Source organism: Phragmites australis, chromosome 1, assembly GCF_958298935.1.
Source record: "Phragmites australis chromosome 1, lpPhrAust1.1, whole genome shotgun sequence".
Taxonomy (NCBI): Eukaryota; Viridiplantae; Streptophyta; class Magnoliopsida; order Poales; family Poaceae; genus Phragmites; species Phragmites australis.
In genome coordinates, this window is record NC_084921.1 from 55,565,225 (window position 1) to 55,580,623 (window position 15,399).

General features: G+C 46.6%; 1 protein-coding gene and 1 long non-coding RNA gene across 4 annotated transcripts; both read right to left on the reverse strand.

Moving 5' to 3' along the window:
• Positions 1 to 437: 437 nt before the first annotated feature.
• Positions 438 to 3,780, reverse strand: LOC133929123 (uncharacterized). 2 transcript variants are annotated; one of them, XR_009911560.1, is made up of 4 exons: positions 3,173 to 3,780; positions 1,530 to 3,052; positions 721 to 859; positions 438 to 625 (listed from the first exon to the last, which is right to left on the reverse strand). It is a non-coding gene; the product is annotated as an uncharacterized LOC133929123 (long non-coding RNA). The 2 variants fall into 2 exon arrangements; XR_009911559.1 differs by lacking the exon at positions 438 to 625 and having other exon boundaries at positions 645 to 859.
• A 243-nt stretch (positions 3,781 to 4,023) lies between these two features.
• LOC133891117 (protein NRT1/ PTR FAMILY 2.3-like) lies at positions 4,024 to 6,255 on the reverse strand. Of its 2 annotated transcripts, XM_062331844.1 has the most exons (4): positions 6,077 to 6,255; positions 5,736 to 5,953; positions 5,065 to 5,642; positions 4,025 to 4,909 (listed from the first exon to the last, which is right to left on the reverse strand). In XM_062331844.1, the coding sequence occupies exons 1-4, from the start codon at positions 6,174 to 6,176 to the stop codon at positions 4,075 to 4,077; spliced, it is 1,731 nt and encodes a 576-aa protein (XP_062187828.1). In that variant the 5' UTR covers positions 6,177 to 6,255; the 3' UTR covers positions 4,025 to 4,074. The 2 variants fall into 2 exon arrangements, with proteins under 2 accessions (XP_062187821.1, XP_062187828.1); XM_062331837.1 differs by having other exon boundaries at positions 4,024 to 4,909; positions 5,736 to 6,255.
• Between the last annotated feature and the right edge of the window lie 9,144 nt (positions 6,256 to 15,399).

Consider the following 15,399-nt stretch of genomic DNA (forward strand, 5'->3'; position numbering starts at 1 on the left):
TTAGAAAATAAAAAAATCGTGGTGAGTGTAGGAGTGGAACGCGACACGTGCTCACTGGGCTGGGTTGGGTTAGCCTAGTTCGACGAGGCCCAACATGTCGCACTCCCTTGCAAGTTGCAACAACGTAACTTAAATTTCAAATCTGCTAAAAAAAGAAACATAAATTACAAAAAATCAAGATTCATATAGTACTAGACTAGAAGTTCGGCATAGCATTACTGTGCCTTGATGGCCAGTGGCCACACCGGGTGCCTTGCAGTTACCGTATTCCATTGATATTAGTTAGACATTGAGGTCTCAAGTCTACACGTTGGGTCTTCTGCTTACTGAAGTCTTGTAATTACTAATATTCAATAGCATTATTTGTATTACTCTTCAATTTCATATTACACAGTTAGACTATAATAAGCTTTAAAATACCAGACCCATAAGGTACAAAGGATAGATTATGTCAATTTTAGGTTTTTTACCTTCGCTATCTTCCCATTTAATTGTTGCTCCACAAAAGGGAGGCTCTTGACAATAATGATACGCCACCTTCCTACCATTCCATTGTCACCAACTACCTTCCTTCAGCTTCCTGAGTTGATAGTGTCACCTCATCCAAGAAAGCCATGTAGCAAACCTGCTTTACCACAAGACCATGCAAACTCACATATAATCATTGAATGTGATGGTTTACTCTGATGCTCATTTCTGAAAATCTTTAGGCTGGAATACCCTGACCATAGTAGAATTGGCCATTCCAATAGGTTGATATAGATCATCCCCACCACCAAATACGCAGGTAGACACAACAGCTTTGCAAGCTCTCATGTATCTCCTATCTTCAACAGATATTTTGAAGCCACCATTGTCGCTGTAGAAACCACAATGCACATTAACAGTCTCACATGCTTCTAAATTAACTTTTTTCTTTTCTTTTTTGGTTCTAGAATAGCATATGAAATGCTGCAGAGCTCTATAATGGTCAGGGAAAAAAAGATCAGATGAAAAGGTCAAATGTTGCAAAAAAGAGGTGATTTCAACATAATGGGTTAATGAAGCCAAGTGTACAAACTAAACTCCTCAATTGTGGTGAAAATGCAGTTACAAATTGTACGGGATGCTATAGCTTCCAGTTAAATCGATATCAAAGTTTTTAAAAAAGTTTAAGCTATTACTCATTACTCTTTGGACAACTGAATTCCATTTTGAGGCCTATGATCTATGAAGTTTCAATGGATGGTCACTCGCGAGTTCCTTCTCCTTTTTCTTTTCATAGTTCAATGGGCTCATTGTGAACTCATTATTATTTGGGTCTTCATATGTTTAGTTGATATGGCCAATTGAGTGTTAATCCAAATAGTATAACAATTCATTACTACTACAAAGTATGCTAAAGGCCACACACTCAATAAACACAATCATGTAATAAACAGTATCAATCTAATGTAGTCATCTTTGTTATCCTAGACAAAAAAAGTTTTAGAAGAAGACCATTTTATCCCTAATTTGAAGTCTCACAAATCCAATGAGGAAGACATTACCAAGTATCACACAGATGCATCTCCATTGCAGATTCTCCAGTTCTTCCATGGGCCACAGGCAATGGAGAACATGGTAGCAGGGCTGCGCGCCCTTGAGTACGCAAATTGGGCTGCAAGGGTCCTCTAGCGCCATGGCGAGGATGCTGAGCTCGAGCTCGCCATGAGCTTCCACGCTGATTCCTTCGCAGTCCACGAGCATGCTGTCACCATCATCACGTAATTGCAATAAGCTGGCGCGCCGTTCTTTCGGCCCATCATCATGCTAATAAAGGGGCGGCTGTCTCTGAGGGTTATTTCGAGCAATCGTTGAGTGTAATATTCAGCTCAGCATTAATGACCCCTTTCTATAAGATAGCATCATAGCCTTGGTCTGCACACATATGCTCAATAGGGGATAAGAAAGTTAAACAATACAACATAATTGCATGCCTTAACAACCCATATTAAAATGTCGTCATATCAAGAACACTGCAATCTGAGCGGGTAACAACATTGAGAAAATACAAACCACAGAGAGTTCAGTGGAGGCCCATACATTAAGCCAAGATGCCTAATTTGAAGAAACTATTCTTGTCTAGATGTATGGGTCTTCTCTGATTTGATACAAGTTTGCGATAATACTTCGAGGCACAACAATAAGCTACTCTTGTCTAGATGTATGGGTCTTCTCTGATTTGATACAAGTTCAGGTAGCTGTAATGCAATCAGATGTTGTCTAGATATAATGCAATCAGATATTGCCTAGATGTATGGGTCTTCTCTGTTTGTGCATGTCATACTCAGATCAATAAATTGCAAACATTTTCCAAAGAATTATGCGCCAAATAAAACCTTCCCAACCTAGTCTGCCTTTAAGTTTTTAAACCCAGACTTAGAGCTCTTCATTCTGAAGGGCTTTTCTGTCAAACAGCGATACAACAATATTGTCCTATGGAGCTGCTTCCCTACTATTATTTCCCTGACGTAAGATCCTATCAAAATTGAAAAAGAAGAAGAATGCAATTAGTAAATCATTGACTAATAATTTGGAATTCTTCATTTAGCAGGGGGGTTCCATCCTAAATGCATACAGATCCATAACCAGATAACTGTCCATGAAGTCATGGACAGTTGTCCTAAAAGGCTACAATGAAGATTTCATGATTTGCGTTTTTTTCAGAACAATTACAAGGTCCTAATCAGCATCTTTCATTCTTGCTTTCGCGTGGCTAATCAGCAGGTCCTAATCAGCCATTTTCTTCAGCAACTTCACCCTGGTCTTGATCAGCAACTTCACCCTGATCTTGATCGATTGCACTTGCTGAAAGAGGTAGTAATAATTAAGGAGAACTAAGGATAGCGTGCGTGCGTACTGAAGCTCTGGGGGGGAGACAGAGTACATGAGCATCGTCTGCTTGAGCATCTCGTGCTCGTGGTAGCTGGACAGGCTGTTGGAGCTCTTGAGGACGCCAGGCCACCTCCTAGACCTCCTTCACCACTGTCCTCATCGCTCGCAAGGCTGTGCAGCTCACTTAGCTCTTCTCCTGCACGACACATTTGCACACAATGCAGCAACCAACCGTCAGAAATCAAGAACTGCACATTTGAAAGAGAAAAAAGAGGGCGATTTCGCCCAATTGGGAATCAATTGACGAATACCGTACAGAGGGGATTCGGATCTTGGGGATCTTGGGATGGTTCTCCCTTTCTGCGACGAAGCTCTTGCTCCTGGTCAGCCTGGGCAGCACGCTGGTGCTCTTGCTCACCAACGCGGAGCTCAGCGCTGGTGACGCCGCGACGCCCCGCTGCCTGACAGGCGTGGCCGCGCCCGCCCGCTCCTTGACTGGCGTCGCCAAGGCCGGCCGCTCCTTGATCGGCGTTCTGTCGGCGTCGAAGTTGACTGCAATGGCTTGATAGCTCCGGGCCCCAGGATCCCCTGCGCGGCGCGGCGGGCTTCGCCCTGGCGGCCGGGTAGGGCGTGCCGACGATGAGCGGGGGTGGCGCCCCTAGGGCGGCCTGGCATCGACGATGACGGGACGGGGTAGGCCGGGTCGGGTCGAAGCGGTCTATGTCGACGAACTGGCCGAGGTGGAGCTTGTTGAAGAGGACGAGGTCGGCCTGGGCGAGCGGGAGATTGGCGTAGATGGAGTGCGAGGCCGTCGGAGAGAGCGTGGGAGGGAGAGGACAGCACGCCGGAATATTGCCGGGGTGTTTGCCGCTTCCATCCCGCCCCGTCGCCCTCCTCTGAGCCGCCGAGAGAATGGAGGCTCATTTTAATTTTTTACAACTTTGATCATTATTTTTATTAAAATATAATTATAATATCTAATTAAAAATATAATATTATAAAAATATTTTTCGAGATAAATCTACACGTAGGATTTTTAGTTTTCTAAAAACTAAATATTTTGAAAACTAATGACAATCAAAGTTTTAAAAGTTTAATATAATCTGAATCAAAACATTACGTATAAATACCGGAGAGAGTAGTATATAGATTTTCGGATGACGGGGCAGAGCGACGTTCTGAGAGAATGGACGCTATTTACTAGTATATAGATTAGTGCTAGTTTTCCTCCAATATCTGAGGTTTTCCGCCGCCGTCGGCATTCTTGTACTCGTACATGCTCGCGCACACCAGGAAGTAGCCGAAGTTCACGGCTGCGACCAAGGCCAGCGTCCAGTACACGCTGTCCAGCCGTGACCGGTTCAGGTCGTCGGGCAGCCACCCCGTCGCCCGCCGCACGACGTCCACGAACGCCGTGCTCATGTACGATCCCACGGCGATGAACAGCGGCGGCATCGCCGTGGCCGTGCTCCGCAGCGTCGCGGGGAACTCCTGGTAGAACAGCGCCGTGTTCCCCGGCAGGTGCAGCGCCTCCTCCGCGCCGGTGAGCGCCAGCTGAGCCACCAGCCACAGTGCCGACATCCTGGCTGAGTCGCCACTGCCGACATGGGCCACGCCGATCCGTCTCCGCTCCACGAGCGCGGCGACCGCCATGCTGGCGATGTTCACGGCGTGGCCAAGCCCGACGCGTCGTAGCGGGGTGAGCTTGCCGTCGGTGAGCCTCTCCCAGTGCGGGATGGCGAGGCGATCGAAGAGCGCGGCGAAGAGGACAAATGCGGCAAGCACGGTAACCGTCATGGAGGCGGCAGGGACGGCGAAGTGGGGCCCAAGGGTGCGATCCATGGTGAGGGCCTGGAGGACGGTGAGGCTGACCTGCGCGTTCACGGTCATGCTCACGAGGATCCCCGACGCCCAGAGCGGCAGCACGCGGAGGAGCGATTTCAAGTTCTCCACCTCTTGCACCGTGCACAGGCGCCACGGCCTCGCAATAGGCCTGTCCTGCGCGTTCGTCTCACTCTCATCTGGTGTGACCATCGCAGCTCGGTTCAAGAACCTGACAGGCATAGGATTATGGCATGGCATGTTTGAAACGCGCAAGAATTTTGCAGAAATATATATAGTTTGAGTTTCTTCAGAATTAACCAGGAGAAAAGAAAACTGTAATAATTCTAAATGGGACCTTATTTTGTGGAAATGGCATTCATATACCTGAATGTTTCGCTTGGGGCATGATCTTGTGTTTGAGTAGGTGTGTCAGTGTCACGACCTGATCCATGGTAATATTGCCCTCTACCAAGGGACCTCGAATCCAGCGTCGCCTTCCTCGCAGCGGCCACAGCCACCCTTGCCAGGGCTGTGAACGGACTCCCATTCGGTACGGGCCGCTGGTAATACCTCGACCCAGCAACCAACGCGACGAGACCCAGCCCAGCCGTCGCGGCGCAGACGCCGAAGCCCATGGCCCAGCTGACGCTGTCCTGCACGTACACCACCACCGTGTCGCCCACCATGTAGGAGGCGTAGAGGAACGCGAAGTACCAGCTGAAGAAGGCGTCCCGGCGGTGGTGGTGCCGCCGGTCGCCGCCGTCGAACTGGTCCGCGCCCATCGTCGCCATGTTGTACCGCGTCCCGCCGTTGCCGACGGCCAGGAGGCACACCGCCGCGTAGAGGACCGCGGCTTGGGTGGCGCTCGGCGGCTGGCACGTCGTCGACTCGGCGCCCGGTGTCGGGCACGATTGCGGACGCAGCGACGGGAACGTGGCCGTCAGCGTGAACAGCACAAATGACTGCAAAATTAATTCACGTAACACAAATGTAATTAATTACGACGCACAAGCTAGTGAGATCATGTGTCTACGTGACGCGTGACGATTTTTTACAAGGAGCGAGACGGCGACGCCGGCGGCGGCGACAGGGTAGCAGCCGAAGAAGGCGTCGGAGACGACTGCGCCGACGACGGGCGCCAGCTGCATGCAGCCGCGGACGATGTTGGAGATCTGCGCGGCGTCGATGCTCTTGACATTGTACTTCTTGATGAGGTAGACGATGAGGTTGCTGCTTGTGGCGCTCATGGCCATCCCCAGACCCATCACGCTCCCTGTACATATATACATACGTACGTACCTCGTACGAAATGTGTCAAACAATATAATGTACACTACGTATGTGTGCATGCGGTATTGGAATGGAAATTTTAAAAAATAGCAAGCGATAGATCGACCTGCAAGAAACGGCAGCGTGATCAAGCCTCCTTTCTTCCTCGCAGATGTCTGGTGATCATGTGATTCATGATCAGATGATACATATGCAGTTGTTCTCATGTTGCCCTGTCTGGATTAACTGCGTTAAACTAGGTAGCTAGATGTCATACACTGAGAGTATGGTACGTAATATATATGTGTGCGCAAATATGCACCGTCTCTCTCTCTCTATATATATATGGAGAGAGAGAGAGAGAGAGAGTCAAAGTAAACTAAATGGAGGGTAGTGTATAGTTTTTTTCCCAGTTGGACAAAAAGGTAGTGTGTACAATGATGAATGAAGGGAATAAAACTCCACATGGATGGATGAATGGACGTGCTTTATTGTTGCTTAGTTTATATAGATTTGGTCTACAATATAAAACACCTAGATACGTGGAGAATTAAGATGGAAAGAAACAGCACGGAGGCCAACACTAACTACGTACGTACATATGATTTAGCTGTTGCACTAGTATAGCTTAGTTAAGATATATGTTCCACTAACTCTAACTGTAATAATGGGAGTACCATGATATATACTTCCACTTTGTGTATAAGAACTAAAAGGATCGGAGCACGCTTGTGAACCACTCCTTTTGCGAGCTAGTGGATCGAAGGCGATGCGCAGCTTGTATGATATATCCTTATGATATCTTCATTTATACTGTGTTTGCTTTGAGAAATGGGTTGGTAATGCACTACAACAGAAACATTTATCTGATCTGAGTTATCAGTGTCGGTTAGGATAGAACCAATACTGATAAAGTATCAATACCGGTTCATACCTTCACGCACTCGATCATCGATTGAGGGTTGAACACTACTACAGAAAGGCACATCAGTGACGGTTCAAAACACCATCAGTGTTGATTTTTGAACCAACACTGATTACTCGGCACTGGTAGATCTGAGTCTAGGACTATCAGTGCTGGGTCTAGAACCGACACTGAAAATTCTTTTAACTGCCGGTTCTCAGTTGGCACTAATGTGGTTCCAAGAGTCAAAAAATAGAGCCGACTAGAAAGAGTTGTCTCCGCTCCTGTTGCCACGGTGCTCCCGCCGCCACTGTCGCCACCGCATGCTTAAATTGACTTATCTCATTCATACAAACATATCTCATAATTAAATCTAGTCCATACAACACATCTCAATCAAATTCAATACAACGCAAGAACCATCGTGTATAGCAGACCACCATGTACAACAAACATTACTACAACTCCTGCAGCTCCTGCACTTATCGAATCGAATCGGAGACGACCTTGACACCGTTGGCCACCGTGTACTGCAGCTCCTGCAGCTGCGCCATGCACTGTTTGACCTGCAGACAGATTAAAAAACACGCATTCACTGCCCCGCAAGAACCGAATCGAACAAAAGCCACACCTTGGCCTCTCCCTCAGATAGCATCTCCTAGCTAGAGCTTCTCACCTTCCTCGGACTACATCAACTGCACCTTGGCCTCCACCTCCTTCACGCTCACCAGCTCCTCGTCGTAGCTCTCTACCACCACCCCGACCTTCAAACGCTCCACGATGAACTTATGAATACCTTGCCACGTAGACTGAGAGAGAGATGGAGGAGAGGAGGAAGAGATAAGATAGAGAGGGGATCGATGAGATCTGCTCCCATGAAAAGATAAGGTAGAGAGAGGGGGTGGACTCGAGCCGACGAGCCAAAACGTGAATTCATAATTTTTTTGGGTTTGATTTTTATCAGTGTCGGTTGCGGATGGAACTGACACTGAAAAAGGATTATCAGTGTCGGTCCACGGTAGGAACTGGCACTCATACTATCAGTGTTGGTTTCAGCCACAGACCAGCACTAATAGTCATTTTCAGTGTCGGTTCTTAGCGGCTCACTCATTTTTCACGTACGGAAGATCAAGAACTGGCACCGATACATCTTCAGTCGTGATTTGTGCACAACTGGTATTGATAGGACGCTACTTATGGCCTATTCTATAGTAGTGCAATCGGCACTGATACTCAGTATCAGTGCCGATTTTTAGAACACATCAATCAGTGCTGACTGGTAGCTATGAGTCAGCACTGATACTGAGTATTAGTGTCGATTCGTATTATGAGCCGGCAGTAATAAGTGCACAATCTTTAAAAGACTCATTCTTCTCCCCAAGTGCAAACAGAACAAAGGGGAGCTATGTTCTACTCCATTTCCACCATTTGTGCCCAACCTTGCGCTTGGAGACTTCAAAATTTGGAGAAATCTACATGACCAAGGTGCTTCAATGTTAGTAAGATGATCTATATTTTATTTTTACTTAGATTAACTTGCTAGATTTCTCTAGATTTGAAAGTATGTGATTGCTTCATATGATGAATTTTGGGAGGACCTAGAGCTCCAATTGAGCTCTACTTGAGTAAGAATTACAATTTTCTCATTGTAGGGCACATAGATATTATCCACGTTTCATTTGCGGCTAGATTTGTTTGCTCTATTGCTCTAGATTTGAAAGTATGTGATTATACCATAGTGACACATATCTCCAATTTTCTAGCAGTGATTTAAGAAAAATGTCAACATCACCTCTAAATAGATTAAAACCTATCTTTAATTTTCTAGTAATGAATTAGTAAAAAAGATTAAAATCACATCTAAATAGATTGTGAGGAACCGTCTAAATAGTATTCTAATTAATCACTAAGTCGATCATTTAAACAATCACAACTACAACGATTAAACAGAATAACATTTCGGTAGTCTCGACATGTGTTTTGTGCCCAAGATCGGAACAAATGCCTTTCCAACAGATAACACCACAATAAATCTTAAGAAAGAGGAGTAATTAAATTATATTGCAGGCATAAGAGTAATTACAATTTACAACAGTTTACAGAGATACTACGCAGCAAAAATGTAACATCTATGAACAGCAACAACTAGGTGAAATCATGTGCCCTTATGCTCCACCTAAAAGCACGCCACTCGAGTAGATAGCACTACTCTTACCCGCCGCCTACATCGGTGAACATGAAGTAGCCAGCAACTAACCTTTCCTCGCCTGCAAACCTGAAAGAGCAGCGTGAGTATGAAGGTACTCGCAAGACTTAATCCATATTAGATACATATAATAATCCGACTCCAAGGATTATGCAATTGAGCCATTAGCAAGGAGTATATCATAAAGTTAAGTAAATTCATATACGTAAGCAACCTTAACACTTATGTATGAGCACATAGACTTAACCACATATATCTTTCTACCCTGTAACCAACAACAGGAACATAAAGGTAATTGGAACCATAACAGTCATAGCTGTGAACATAACCATCTCAACCACAACCCAACATACCCTACATTCCCAAAGTCAGAACTCTATGACTGTTGCAAATGGACAAAAAAACATGCTCATGACCGAGAGCACGGCAATTTAAATTGATTTTACACCCTGTAGGGATACTCCTAGACCCACACTACACGAGACCATCGCCCACACAACCCATCAGTTGTGAGTGATAATTCACGTACCAACCATTCACGTACTCACCCCGAACCTTTGTTTCCATGTCGAGTAATGTAGAGGCCACCTAGAGCCTGAGTGTACGATGACTTACCGGACACAATCTCAGGCATCCCTAACAACATTCTCGCTCACACCTCGACTCATGGGTCAGATGAACATGGTGACATACGGTACTTGGCTTATCTATCCCATATCCGGGTATGTGGTATGTATGAGAAGTGCTTAAGCCAACTACAATAACGATCAGTACTTAACCGATGCAAGCAGTCTATGGCATCTGAGTTCCTCACCCGAACTACACTGAGGAACTCCTCTGGTGCAGAAGATACCCCTAGCACCACTCATATCTCACCTCATTCTCACATCTCGTACAACTCACATCATTGTCATTGTGTTTGTAAACAACAATTAGGCCCTAAGCTTGCGAACAATGGTGACACCATCACTCGACTTCTACCGAAGACCTATGCATTGCTAAGCATTTTGAATAACTCTTAAGTTAGACATCAATAATGTTATCAAGACTACAAGGATATATACAATCAACAACTCAAGGTAGAGGTAATGCAATTCATCAACATAGGTTCTACCCACCAAACCCGACAATAGACCCACTACTCATACAAACATACATAAAGCGTAATTTAGCAAGTTATATAATACGAGATCCAAAGTAGTAGGTTGAGTATATTTATATGCTTGTCTTGCTGCTTTGCTTCAATTTGAGATCAAAGCCAAAAACCTTGTCGCAAAAACACGTTGCTCTCCGACTCATCGATCACTAAAAGGGGAAGAATGTAACGCAATAAGCATGATGAAATGCTATAAAGGAATTTGTATTATGCATGATTACAAAAATATTTGTAAATGAATGCTTGAACAATTAGGCTAAAGGAAGTTTAAACATCGGATACGACAACCTAAGACTTTAGAGTTTTGTAAAGCTGGCGGTCAGACTGAGGAAGCGGTGGCGGTCGGACCAGTGGGTTTTCTAAGTGGTCGGGCAGTTAGACTGGTGGCTTGTAGAGAGATTTGGTGTCTGGAGGTCAGACTGAACCGGTCGGCGGTCTGACCACGAGGTTTGGCGGTCAGACCAGCGTCGGTCTGACACCTGATTGTGGAGTTCAACCGGACATTCCAGATTACAACTGGCAGTCAGACCACCCAAGTGGCGGTCAAACCGCTAGCAAGGGGTAGTGCCACTTTGGTGAGGCCACCGACGAATGCTCCGGTGATGCCTTCAAACACGAAGGGTGCCAGAACACCTCATGAGACCCAGGGAGCGTTTTCTTGGTTGGCTCGGACGACTTACATAGACCAAGCTTGAGAAATCCTATGGATGATATCTAGACTAGGGTTTTAGCTCGGGTTCATCCTATTTTAACAACAAAAGGGGATCGGCTCGAGCTCAGGAACAATGAGAAAAATGTATGGGAAGGCTTACCTTGGCGTGGAGGAACTTCCTATCGGATTGGTTCGATCCAGAGGGGCTCCGATTTGGAGATCGTCTTTGGGATGCTCCGACTAGCCAAAAAGGTGGACGAAGACGCGGGAGGCCTCTCCGGAGAGAAAATGACAGGGATGAACTCATGGAAGCCTTCGGGGAGCTTAGGGAAACCGTCTCCGCCGATCTCCGGACGTCATGGCGGTTAAGGTGGAGCTCTCTTCTCTCCTCTGGCTTAGGGTTTGCCCTGACGAAAGGGAAGCTTGGGGACAAGCTCGAGGATGACATGGGGGACTCATGGACTATCTCCTCCTTAAATCTTCATCCTCCGTTAATCTCAAGTGGAGGATCTCCTCTTCCTCCTCCTTTCTCTCCCTTCTTTCTCCTTTCTCTCTCTCCCTTCTCTCTCACTCGGATGGGGGAGAACGACTGAGTGGTTGGTTGAGTGGATAAGAGTTCGGTCGATGGCTTAAGTGATGGTTCTGGACAGTGGTAGTCAGACGCAAGCTCGGGTGGTCAGACCGCCCCGGTACAGAGGCCAAAGTGGCTTTGCTCGCCTCTAGCGGTCAGACCGACTGTGGCGTGGTTGGACCGTAGGGGGTCTTTTCCTAATTCCTTCCTAGATGGTTTTGGATTGGTTAGGAAGACCCAACACATATGGTGGAACGCGTATAAGTTAAAGACATACATTTTCACAATGTTTTAAACACTTAAAACACGATTTTAAAACCTATGATGCTTATGCATGATTAATTATGCAATTAGCGTTTTAGGATGTGACATAGATCAACATATTAAATACGAATATTATGTTGTAGGGATGGCACATCCACCCACTAGTTGTAAGCGGACGTGGCAATATTTAGAAGGTGGGTCCTCCGACCCGGGCCAAGTGACAGAAGGTGATGAGCCATTTAACATGGAGCAATTAAGATGTGAGGTTATTCAATAAATTAGATGTGTATTTTGAAATATTGCATGGTTTTGATTGCTAAAACGTAATGATAATCAAACATTTGTAGATGGGCCGGACATAGATGTACAAGGCTGGCCATCATGGCCCATAGTTCTTTCAGAGTGTGGATAATTTTTTGAGGGCTGCCATGGCGTACAAGAAGCCAAAAAACAAGCATTATGATCACTATATATGATGTTCGTGTATTGATTGCAAGAATGAGAAATTATTTCTAGGCATAGAGAAGATCCATACACACTTGTTTCATAGGGGTTTCAAGCATGGCTATTTTAACGGGACCGAGCACGGTGAATATGAGGAGATTATGCATGAAGATCAGCCCTCAGTCGAGGAAGACGAAGGCAACAATATGACGGTTGATGAAAATATCGATATGTCAGCGTTCGAAGATACTTTTATCAGCAACAATTATGACAACCTAGAAAAAATGTTGCGCAATGCAGAGGGAGACTTCACTAGTGATAGGCAATATGAAAAGTTCCAGCGCATGTAAAGGACTATAAAAGCTCCAATGTTCCTGGGCTGTAAGAAAGAGCACAACAAGCTGCATGTTGTGCTGACATTGCTGCAAATAAAGTCTAGCAATGGTTGGTTTGATAAGGGCTTCAACGAGTTGTTATGATTCTTGAGGGATTTGCTTTCAGAGGACAACGAGTTGCCTAAAAACACGTACCACGCCAAATAGATTGTTTGCTCATTGGGGTTCGAAGTAGAGAAAATACATGCATGTCGAAATGACTGCATGTTGTATTGCAACGGGGATGTAGACTTGGAAGCGTGCCATGTTTACGGTGCATCACGGTACAAGCGCAACATTGGAGACATCGATAGCGATGATGTAGGGGAGAAGAGTAAGGATAAAAGACCCCCCGCTATGAATGTTTGGTATTTCCCTATAATCTCTCGTCTGAATTGGTTGTTTGCCAACAAAGCAAATACCGAGTTGATGCAATGACACACTAAAGGGTGCAAGAAAGACGGAATGTTTAGACACCTTGCTAATGAAATTCAATGGAGGAACTTTGATACAAAATACAGGAAATTCAAAGCTAAAGTGAGGAATATAAGGTTCAGATTGAGTACGGATAAGATGAATCCTTTCGGCAACATGAGCAATAGTCATAGCATTTGGCCCATAACTCTCTGTATCTATAACCTTCTATCTTGGTTGTGTATGAAGCAGAAGTTCCTTATGATGCCTTTGCTGCTCAGTGGGCTGAATAAACTTAGCAATAATATCAATGTGTATCTATAACCATTGCTTGAAGATCTCCTTGTACTATGGAAAGATGGTATACATGTGTGGGATGAATACAAACGTGAGTATTTCACCTTAATGCGCAATGTTGTTCGTAACGATCCAAGATTGATCTGTTCTTGCTAACTTATCGGGATAGACTTTAAAAGGCTACAATGGATGTGTATAGTGTTTGGATGAAACAGGGGATTGTGGCTAAAGAACTATAAGAAAATGGTCTACATGGGTCACCGTAGGGTTCTACGCCTAGATCACTCATACCGCAGGAATAAAAGAGCTTTTGTCCAGAGGCAGTTTGCCTCACCGGATGATCCGATGATAAGGAATATACACACTAGAGCAATTTTGTCAGAAGGGGTCGGAGTGGATTGCACTCACCGGAAGGTCTGACGATCAGAAGAGATGTACACCAGATTATTTAATAGAAGCTTGATATTTTCGGAGGAAATGGATTATAAGGCATCAGATGATCTGGTGATGAAGTAATGCACACCGGAGGCTTCACCGGAGAATTTAACAGAGTGTGTGAAAAATCGAGAAAAGAAGAAGTTTTATACACCGGAAGGTCAGGTGATGAAGACAATGCACACCGGAGTATTTTGTGCAGAGAAGAAGTTTGGCACGGTCTGGCTCAAGTATACTCATCGGATAGTCAAGTGATGGATTTATGGTTACACCGGACAATCCGGTGTTCAGAAGAACTCTGAGTGGAGTTTTAACGGCTAGTTTCTCATAATGTACACACCAGATGGTCCGGTGCTTCTACCTCTGTTAACGCTAGATCATCCAGTGTTCACAGAATATTTGAGTCGTCGGGATAACGATTAGTCCGCGGGGTTGAGGCTATAAATACACCTTCACTCATTCATTTGGAGTTGCTGGAGTCCAGAGAAGTTTATATACACCTAAGAAGATATCCAAGCCATCTAGGAGCATAAAGTGTTCATCCAAGACGATTAAGCACACCATTAGTGAGCGATTAGTGCTTATAGGCCTAGAGAGAAGAGTTGCTAGGTGCTGCAACCTAGAGTGTGGATCAAGGAGTGGTCCAAAAGTGTACCGAGAGATACGTCGGCACCTTAGAGTCTTTGTGACTCGCCAATAACTTGTTGACCCTCCGACTTGGTGTGGAGAGGCAGCAAGAGGATTGTGCGGGGACGTGGATGTCGGTGAATCAGGAACCGGGGGTCCCCGAATCCCGAAGCCAGGCCAGCAGTCTGCCACGTGGCGCCATTCCGCGGGGTCTCCTCCGCGAGGCAAAAAGATTAAGTCCCGGGAGAGGGCGCTCGGGGCCACAGTCAGTGGTCCCCGAGTACCCAAGTTCCCCGATGATCTGCGAAGTCTAAGTGCCGGGAAGAAAGTGCTCGGGGAGGTCTACGGTGACCCCCGAGCACTCGAGTCCCCCGACGACCAGGGAAGCTAAGTACCGGGAGAAGTGTGCCCGGGGCCGCGAGCGGTGGCCCCCTGGGCACCCAAGTATCCTGAGGACCCACTGAAGGAAGTTCCGGGAGAGAGTGCTCGGGGCTGCATGCAGCGGCCCCCGAGCATTCAGTCCCCCGAGGATCCGTACAAGCGTGCCCGGGAGAGAGTGCTCGGAGAGGTGAATAGTAGCCCCCGAGCACTAGGTTCCCCGAGGATCGAAGAAGGGCATTCTCGGGAGAGAGTGCTCGGGGAGGTGAACAGTGACCCCCGAGCACTCGGTTCCCCGACGACTCAGGAAGCCCCCTGACAGTGACCCCCACAGGGGCCACTGATGAGGTGTCAGCCAGTCAAAAGCCCGAGGCCGCATTTAAGAGCGCGCGTGGCCTGTCACCTCCAACTGCTCCCGCCACGTTCGGTGTCAGTTCCTGCCACATTCTGGCAGAAGGGCGTGGGGTCATTAAATGCACGGGTCCCATCCCGTGCCATCCATCCCGTCTCGGGATAACGTCGTGAGGGCCGAGGCGTTCCGTCTGCCGCGCTGCTGTGGCAGGAGAACAAGACAGGGCGGGCATGCCGGGCCGCTCTGCGGCTGCCCGGTGGGCCCGCTCCACGGCGCCCGTTGCCAGTGCATTTATGGTGATGGATGACCGGGCGTGGGGCGCATTTTCCACCCCTGGTCACTTCGCGCAGAGGCTATGATGACGCCCTTTCCATTT